Source organism: Poromitra crassiceps (genome assembly GCF_964638095.1).
Source record: "Poromitra crassiceps genome assembly, chromosome: 16".
NCBI lineage: Eukaryota > Metazoa > Chordata > Actinopteri > Beryciformes > Melamphaidae > Poromitra > Poromitra crassiceps.
The window spans coordinates 19,350,620-19,359,790 of record NC_139645.1 but is presented as its reverse complement, the minus strand read 5'-3'; the positions used below and the strand labels follow the sequence as shown (position 1 = coordinate 19,359,790).

At 44.4% G+C, this 9,171-nt stretch overlaps 1 protein-coding gene across 1 annotated transcript in view; it reads right to left on the bottom strand.

The window, feature by feature from the left end:
* Window positions 1-1,660: 1,660 nt before the first annotated feature.
* Window positions 1,661-9,171, bottom strand: part of gpatch1 (G patch domain containing 1) — a gene marked incomplete at its 5' end in the record, with an annotated part of 33,769 nt that continues 26,258 nt past the window's right edge. Inside the window, 6 exons of the mRNA XM_083653016.1 lie at window positions 1,661-1,807; window positions 2,242-2,369; window positions 3,246-3,358; window positions 4,351-4,464; window positions 5,120-5,372; window positions 8,794-8,975. Coding sequence (XP_083509142.1) covers window positions 1,774-1,807; window positions 2,242-2,369; window positions 3,246-3,358; window positions 4,351-4,464; window positions 5,120-5,372; window positions 8,794-8,975 — 824 coding nt within the window. The 3' untranslated portion in view covers window positions 1,661-1,773. The remainder of the gene's footprint in view (window positions 1,808-2,241; window positions 2,370-3,245; window positions 3,359-4,350; window positions 4,465-5,119; window positions 5,373-8,793; window positions 8,976-9,171) is intronic.

The following is a 9,171-nucleotide window of genomic DNA, read 5'->3' as shown; positions in this document are numbered from 1 at the left end:
TTGAACGAAGCCAGATACTGGTGAAGCGGGAAGAGCAGAGCACGCCTCCTGTCGGCCTGGAGGGGCACGACGAGATTCAACTTTAGACAAACAAATGAAAAATGATCTGTTCGCCTTTTTACATTCAACAGAGTACCGCAGGAAGGAGTCCGGGAGCCCTGAATACTTCGGATTCCTTTGTCTAAAAGGCAATGGGATGTTTTTGTCAAAATTGCTTGAAATGAGGTCTGTGTGCGGTTCTGGTTCATAAGGTTTTAACAGCAAACTTTGTGTTCTGCAAGATGTTCACAAATGACGGCCACTTTTTTATGCTTTTCGAAGTGTAAATCAATTTTTTATGTTATTTTCAGAAGAGCTTTAAAAGCAGTGTTGGGGGTAACTCATTACAAAAGTAACATATTACATGTAATATTACTTTTAGCAGTAACTCAGTAATATAACTTATTACTTATAGGATTTCAGTAATATTTTCCCAGTTACTTTGTCAGGTAACTCAAGTTACAAATTTAGTTATTATTTTTTTAATCAAAGCACATATTTAAATCATTTCCTAATCAAATTGTGTGTTTTTATGCAAATAACCACTATAGATGACAATAACAAAGGAAAAGGATAACATTCAGAATTTTGGATTGTTTACACTGACTTCAAGACGTTTGAAATTATTTTTCGGGATGTTCCAGGGCGGCGATGTCATTCTGCTACTGCTGTTATTACAGTGAAAGTAATGCAAAAGTAGTGTAGGCTAATAAGTAACGAGTTACTCTACACAGACACTAATATTGTAAAGTAACTTATTACTTTCAAATGAAAGTAACTAGTAATATGTAGTATATTACATTTTGAGCGTAACTTGCCCAACACTGTTTAAAAGTCACAACAGCGGTCCTCGTTTGTGAAGATGATCTTGCTTATGTGCACAAAGTTAGTTGTTTCATAAACTTTTCATAACGACAGACCTTATTTCAAACATTAAACCAAAACCCCCATACAAAACTCCCATTTACGGTACCTTTAGACGAAGAAACTGGCCCTAGCATGACTAGCTGAGTTGGCCTACATAAATATCCCTGCAGTAGTAGACTCTCAAGGGGCCCCACAAACAATATTTAGGCCTATATTTTAAAATGGAGATCAAAAGTGCTAGTTTTTTCAAATTAATTATATTTAACACGTCAAGTCATGAAATTGCTACAAAATATAGCAAGGCAAAGTAATGTTATACACTAAGCATTAATGCAGGTTCAAAGCAGTAGACAGACATCTTCCACAGACCAGAGTACAGACACATCAAAATAACTCAATATTTCCAAGTGGCTCAAATTCCTCCTGCTAGAGGAAACATGACAACAAAAGTCAACACTCAAAGTTCCCCCCACTAATATTTACTATAGTGCAGTCACTGCACTATAGTAAATATTATATAAATCTGTGATATATATATATATTATTTTATTTATTTATTTTTTCTTGCTGTGTCCGGTTATCAACTGCTGCTTCAAAAATCCACAAGGAGTTTCTGCACTGTCAGTATATATAAAAAAAAAAACTTTTCCTAGATTTGTTGAAGAATGTCTAACAGAATATTCTCAATGCAACTTGATTTGTCTGTGTTTATCCACCACTGTGCCGTTACCACCAGTAATAAACACCAACACCATAGGAGAAACATTTTATTAAATAAAAAAAAGAACAACTACTGGGGTTTCTAAAATGAAAGCAGTTTGTGTTTTCATGCTGGTGGTCCTCACAGAGGACCCAGAACCTCCTGTTTCACCAAAGCTGCGCGGATCGTACGCTCTTCAGCCTGCAAGGAAAGGACAGAAGGTGAGACACGAGGCAGCACACCTGTTTCAAGTCTTTCCTCTGCACTTCTCTACCAGCCATGCTCTCTCTGGCCTCACAGGAACATTTCCCCATTTGTGGAATCACCTTATTCCTGAAAGATTCAACGCGATCGCACGTAAAATGGCATAGCTGTGGTCAAACACAATTCTGCTGACTCACACAGACACACTTTGCATTCTTATTATAGAATTCGCATAACAGTAGGGGATGGAAACGCACATACTTTAGCATTTTCTTTTGCAGATTTTCTGACAATTCGGTTAAGATTTGTGCTGCATTTGGATGGAAACCCAACATGTGATACGTCTTAACCGCTGAGACTACATTATTTCTCAGTGATCTCCATGCCGTTGCTCTGTTTGTTCTGACCGCAGAACCTCCATGACCTCTGACCTTTTCAGCAGCTCCTCAGTCGACGCTTGTCCGTCCTGGCCCTCTTCGTCACTGTCCTCCGAGCTGCTGTCCTTCTTGCTCTTCTTCTGCTGCTTCCCTTTGTGTTTGTGCTTCTTGTGCTTCTTCTTCTGGGGAGAAATAACAGGAAGTCAGAGGGGCAACACGTCCTCATACCGAAACGACAGAATGAGTCGATCTGAATGACTCCCAAAACGACATATATGAGCGAAACATCTCACGTCGGTTAATTTTAAATACAGCTTGGTCCACCAATCCCACCCCTTCACGATTTAAAACGTTTTTTTTTTCAGACGGCAGCCCGTCTTTATTGTCACACAACACACTACAACACATGCACGGAGGGCCACAACACACACATGCTGACGGTGGCCGGTGAAATTTGTCCTCTGCATTTAACCCATCCTGGCTTTGTCCTTTCCTCCTGGGGCAGGCCAGGAGCAGTGGTCGCTTTCTCGTACAGCGACCGGGGACCGACTTCGGATGTTGTCGTCACTGGTCGGATGACGATGACGATCTGATCTTCTGCATGTTTTTAGTGGGGGGGGGGTTATATACGGAGGAGCCCCCCTGGGGGAGCACGGGGAGAACATGCAAACTCCACACAGAGAGAAAGGCCCTTACGACGAGATACCCCACCTGGGCAGTAGGCACTGAAGATATGGGGGGGAACACAACCACAGCGCCCACAGTGTCCCAGGCGAGAATCGAACTCAGGACCTTCTGACTGCGAGGCGACAGCTCTACCACTGAGCCACCGTGCCCCTTCACGTTTACTTTTCAGCGAGCTATATCAATATCAGTCTGTTTCTTACGTTATAGACCACCAGAAGTCGCCGCTACTTCCTGATTACAGCTCCCGAATTTGGCATATGCACTGCACGCACGCACTTCCTCACACAACCTCAAGAGGTCGCGTTCGTAAACATCAGTTGCAGCCGGCGCGATAGGGGAGGCAGCAGAACGTCGTGGGCTTCTCTCTCTACCTTTTTCTCCTTCTTGTGTTTGTGCTGCTTCTTGGCCTTGTGCTTCTCCTTGCTCCTCCTGCTGGGTTTCTCCTCCTTGGCGGGGGAGCAGAGGGAGGTGGCGCCTCCTGTGGCTGAACAGAGGAACAACAGAGAAGGTGATTCATGATTTTCATGGAATTATTATACTTAAAAAAAAAAAAAAACTATTTTTCTAGTGGCAGAAATCAGAGTGATCTCTAAGCCTATAATCCACTACACCACTTCCGCTGATCCTGGTCCCATCTGACACCAAAATAAGATCAATAAGGTTTGGGTAGTAGGTGCAACTCGTGTGGGTTGATTCATTAGCTGGTGAAGGTCGAACATAATACAGAAATGACAAAATGCTTTATAGATGGCGGTGTCCTTCTTGACAATGTCCGTGTTCAAATCCCCTGTGACAATTACCTCAACTTCAACTTTGAGAAATCATCACAATTTGAGCATGTCTCCTCCAGCAGCTCATAGAAGTTTTTGGGAGGGATTGGGAGGACAGTAGCATGTCCCCACTGAAATAGGCTTGGTTTTGGGGAAATTAATATCCACCCGCTCACATTAGCATCACTGATCACGCCCCCTCCCACCACCCACATCCCACTAGCCACTCCCCCAACCAACCCCTCGAATCCCGACTCTACGACATTCCCATCCCTAGCTACGGCCCATTTTCCCCAGCCCCGCCCACTTCCATTGTCCAGCAAAACCTAATCAGCTCATCCTCGAGTCCAAGTGGATGCTTGAGCCAAATTTGAAGAAATTCTCTTAAGGCGTCCCTGAGATATTGCGTTAACGAGCATGGAATGGACGGTCCTGAGGTTACAGTGACCTTGAAATTTGACCTTTGACCACCAAAATGTAATCAGGTCATCCATCGGACGTACGGACAGACGTGTGGAAAACCCGGAAACATAATGCCTCCGGCCACGGCACAAAACGCAATATCGATGTGTCATATCTGCTGTCTGGTTGAAGGTGTGCGACAGTGCTAATCAGAGTCTGCTGTAGTGTTTGGTTGGGGTAAAAGCTGCAGACTCTCAGCAGGCCTCCAGGGGGCAGGAGGACGGTATATGTCTGTGTGACTCACTGAGGGCAGATGAAGGAGGCGGGAGTTTTGGACCAAACTCCTCCTCTTCCTGTTTGACCTTCTGACAGGACGGCTCTGGTCCAGGATCAGCCTGCTCTGTGGACGACAGCTCTGCTTTAAAAGGAACAGAGAGGGGAAACATAATGAGAATAATACTCTCCTCCTCTTTCCAGCCGGCAAAAGTCTGCCGAGTGACGTGAAACATCAACAAAACTGGTTGAAAAGCAGCAAAGTTTAAAGTCTTACTTTAAGACTGTGCGGTTCCACAAACTGGGTCATGCTAGCTTGTCGGGAAGGGGGCTAAATAACGCTCCAAAGTTAGGCTACATTTTGGCGATGGAAAAACCATTTCCAAAGGGGTCCCGTGACCTCTCACCTCTGAGCCTATCTGAGTGAAAATCTCTCCTGCTGTTAAAAGTTAACTCTAAGTTGCTGCATTGGTCAATGTAAAAGAACATTTAAGTTGTACTTTAAATGTGAAAATATATTCAAGAATGTTTACAAGAAAAATGTCAGAAAACAATCTATTGTATATACTATCAATCAAATCTTTTTGGAAGTAGATTTTATTTATTATTTTCAGTAAAACAAACTGAACTGAGAGTTTATATATCATAGTGCAATTAATATTCAGAACTATGAGACGATAGGCGATGGCACATTTGGGAGGTGTGTGTGTGTGTGTGTGAGCGGGGGGGGGGGGGGGGGGGGGGGTGTTCCTAAGTCATAAAACGAGGAACCACTGATGGACTGAAGGTTGGCCTGTTACCTGTCTGCTGGCCAGAGGTGGAGGACGTGATGTTGAAGAGGTTTGGCGGCTGCAGCTCGGCCTTGGCCTGTTTCTCCTCCTCCTCCTTGTCCTTCTCCTCCTCACTCTCTCCCTCTGATGAAGAGGAGGACTTGTCTGAGGAGGAGCAGCTGAAGATGGCTTTGAACAGATCCATGGGAGGCCTGCTCTCCTCCTCTTCCTCCTCCTCTTCCTCACTCTTCTGGTCAGAGCTGGGCTGCTCTGGTGCCGTCGTCTGCAGGAGGGAACACATCCTTTTGTTTTGAGACTTGTTCAACGAGGACGTTCCTCTGAGATCATGAGAAGATGTACCATCAAATCACATTCACTGAACTTACCTTATCAAATCACATTAGAAGAGAACAGGTCAGACCCCTATATGAGCGTTCAGAGGCAGTCACATACTAATATGTGATATGTCTGATGATAATGATATTATGAGACAGCGACGTAAACAGTACGCCCAGGCAAACATGTTGATACGTAAATTCCATATGTGTACAGCTGATGTCAAAGTGTCACTGTTCAGAACGTACTGTACGCCACTGTGTACACGCCACTGTGTACACGCCACTGTGTACACAGTACACTGTAAATAGGGGTAGGACCAGATAAGCAGAGGCTTCACTCCTACTCCTTTTTGAACAAATACTGTTATTTTTATTGCAATTATGATTAATATTGTACATTATTGTTTTTTCCTTTTTTTTGTTTGAAATTATTTTTAATGTATTGTGTATTATTATTATACTTATTATTATTTTTTATATTGTCTTTTATGTTAATGTTAGAAATAAACAAACATTCATTCATTCATTCATTCATTCATACACTGCTCACCTGTGGGGCAGCTACAGAAAAAGCAGCATGAAAAAACTTAATGTGGCTTATAATGATGCTCTATGACTGCTCTTGCGAGTCCCTCGTTGGCACAGTGCCAGTCAGCTGTTTGTCACTATGGGTATACCCACACTAAATGCACTTTTGAGAAATCTCATGTACAGATTTATGTGTCGATTAGATGCCTCTGTGAACAGGGTTACTGTGGCCTTAACCAATCCTGCATTAAGCAACACCAGGTTGTATTCTCCTTTGTGGTGACATTGGAGAAAGAGCCTCTATGTTTTATGATGCCTTGTATTTATTTTAGTGTTGTCTTTGCATTTATAATGTATCTTTATGTATTTTATGTCTTGTCTTGTTTTATATGGACCTGCGCTTGTGTCTGAAATAAAGTTTGAATTGAATTGAATTAATACAATAGCTGGGTTTCCATTCACGTTTTGGGCAATTTCTAAGTGAACTTTTGAAACGTCGACAATCGTAACATTCAAAACGGGTGCGTTTCCATTAAGGAGGCTGTGTCAGAGCAATTTAGAGAGAGAGAGCGGCGTCAGCGGAGGACCAAAATGCGTGACTCATTAGCCAATGAACAGCCAGGAACGGGTCTCGCGCTACTTGTCAATGTTAAAATAAAGCTGATAATGTGTACAATTTGATTCTATACAAAAAAAAACAAAAAAACTTTCAAAGTACAACACAAACTGTCACAAATACTTTTGCTGCAACTCGACAGTGCTGCTTAATCCAGAACCTTACTTCCTGGAACTCTAGAGAGTAAGAAACTGGTCCATTGGAGTGAATGGAGATGTCACGACTCTTCTATATACACGGCTCTGGGCTGTGTGTGTGTGGGGCAGGGAGACAAGATCATGGAGAGAGCAATAGTTACTTGCCATAAGAGAAGTAATAATTATTATGTCATGTAATCTGCTGGTGGCCATATTTCTTTCTTCATTCTTTCTGGCGGTGATGAGTAAATATTACGCCTCGCCATAGATTTGGGAAATGAGATGCAGGAAACAGTTGTGGGAGGAGTCACTCTGTGGAAAAGTCATTTTAGGGGCGGAGTGAGATCCTTTGGGTGCAACACTTTAGGATCCAGAAGCAACATTTGATCTGCTGCGCGTCAACCTTCTTTTCCACAGATTCTCTCCGTAAAGTTTCTCTGCTGCCTCTCCTGCTGAACTTTGATCACATGATGCAAGTTGAGCATTCAGAGACTGTGATTGGTCAGGAGGGATGGAAGGAAGCGCTCCCTAACCCTGGGGACATACCAGAGGCGAAAATTGCGCGCATGCGCCGCGCAGCGCACCTCCGCGCAGAAGTCGCTTAAAGTGTCCACACAGAGAGCGCAGCTCTCTTTGCGCGCTCTGCTCGTCCGCTATATATTTTGCCCCAGATCTCCTGTCTTCCTTATCATGGCCAAGTAAATGATGACATAAATATCTAAAGTAATATGTTTGGGATAACAGTTAATGGCTACCTTCTTTATAAAATGCAATTGCATCATTTGTCTGTTCTCCTCCCGTTTTCCCAGTGCGTGCTGTTGTAGAGAGAAGGCGAGTCCTAGCTCTCTACTTGTTGCTCCGCAGGCAACGAGCCCCTAGAAGCCGCTCCCCCTCTCCCACTGCTCTTTCTCTCTTTTCACACTTCCAAAGGGGCAATCAACAACGTAAATAAACATTATTTCACTTTGAAATTGGTTTTATTTGACGAATGTCCGGTTTCGGAGTTCCTGTCTGCCCTTATCTGATCTGTTCAACTTGACAGAGTCGCTCACAGGCGCAGACGGCCGCGCAGGAAAATAGAACTCCAGGCTGAGCTGAGCGGCCCTGAGCGTCCGCGGAGCTGAGCTGAGCGGCGCGCTGCGCGCTGCGCGCAATTCGGTGTGGACTGACAGATCTGATAACATGGTGTCCTAATGAAAACTGGCTGCGCACAAGGTCGCAAATGGTCGCGCTGCGCAGCTTACGTGCAGGAGACGCGTGCGGTGTGTTTTCACCGTAAGGCTACGTTCACACAGGGCACCCAAGCCTTGCCTACACCTTGCCTTTACCCACGCTTTTAAATAGGCGTCCTTTTTAGTCAATGAGGCTGTGTACACAGGGCGCCTCAACGTGAACCTTTGCGTGTACCCACGCCTTGCCTGACCTGCGCCGATTTTATCGTTTAGGCGTGAGTTCTATTTTCAAGCCGACTAGGCGCGTGAAGGCAGACTTTTTCTGTCAAGTCATGAAAGAAAAACGTGACAATATCCGTGGGAAATGGCAAAGGCAACTGAATTTCAAAATAAAATGGAGTTACTACAACAGTGTTGAGCAGAGAGAGAGAGAGAGAGATTGACGGGTGGCTATCACGTGGGGCTTTCTCCCCGTCGGTAAACAAATCTTCAGACGAAAGAATAGCGACCGAAGAAGCAAGATGGACAATGAAAAGTTAATCCACTTAGTACAACAGCATCCAGCTCTCTATGACAGCAGTCACCCAAGAAGGAGACCTGGTTATACATATCCAGCATCAATAGCACATTAAATATATCAGATTTATTTCACCTACCCATGATAATTCGGGACCACACGTGACAAAAAAAACACTCGGGAGAGAGGAGAGGCGCTTGTGACTCGGCTCAGGTGAACGTGGAATAGGCGTGCGGTGTGATCGCAAAAGCGTGTGATAGGTTCACGCCCAGCTCAAGGTGTGTAGGCGTAGGCGTGGGTTGAGGCAAGGCAAGGCGTAGGTTCCCTGTGTGAACGTAGCGTAAACCCCACTGGGACTTTCATTTTTATTTTTATATATATCAAACACTTCAATACCTCAGATTCAGGGTGTGGGGCGGGTAAGGCGGGTACAGCAGCTTGTTCTGGCTGGGATCCAGACGCCTGGCCTCGAGCCACGCTGAGGAACTCGCTCAGTGGGTCCTTCTTCTTCTTCTCCTCCGTCTGGCCTGAAACGTCCCACCTAGACCTCCTACCAGGCTCTGCAGGTGGAGGAGGAGCTGAGGAGGAGGAGGAACACAAAACTGAAACAAGGTTTTCAGTTCAGAGAATAAAAGCATATGCTGTTGTGATGTGCTGTCTACTGTGTAAAATTAAGCGAGAAATACAACTTTATTTCTTGTATTTTTGAAACAAGCCCCAGCCCGAGCCCGAGCCCCATTAAAAAAAAAAAAGATAAAAAAAAAGCCAGAACCC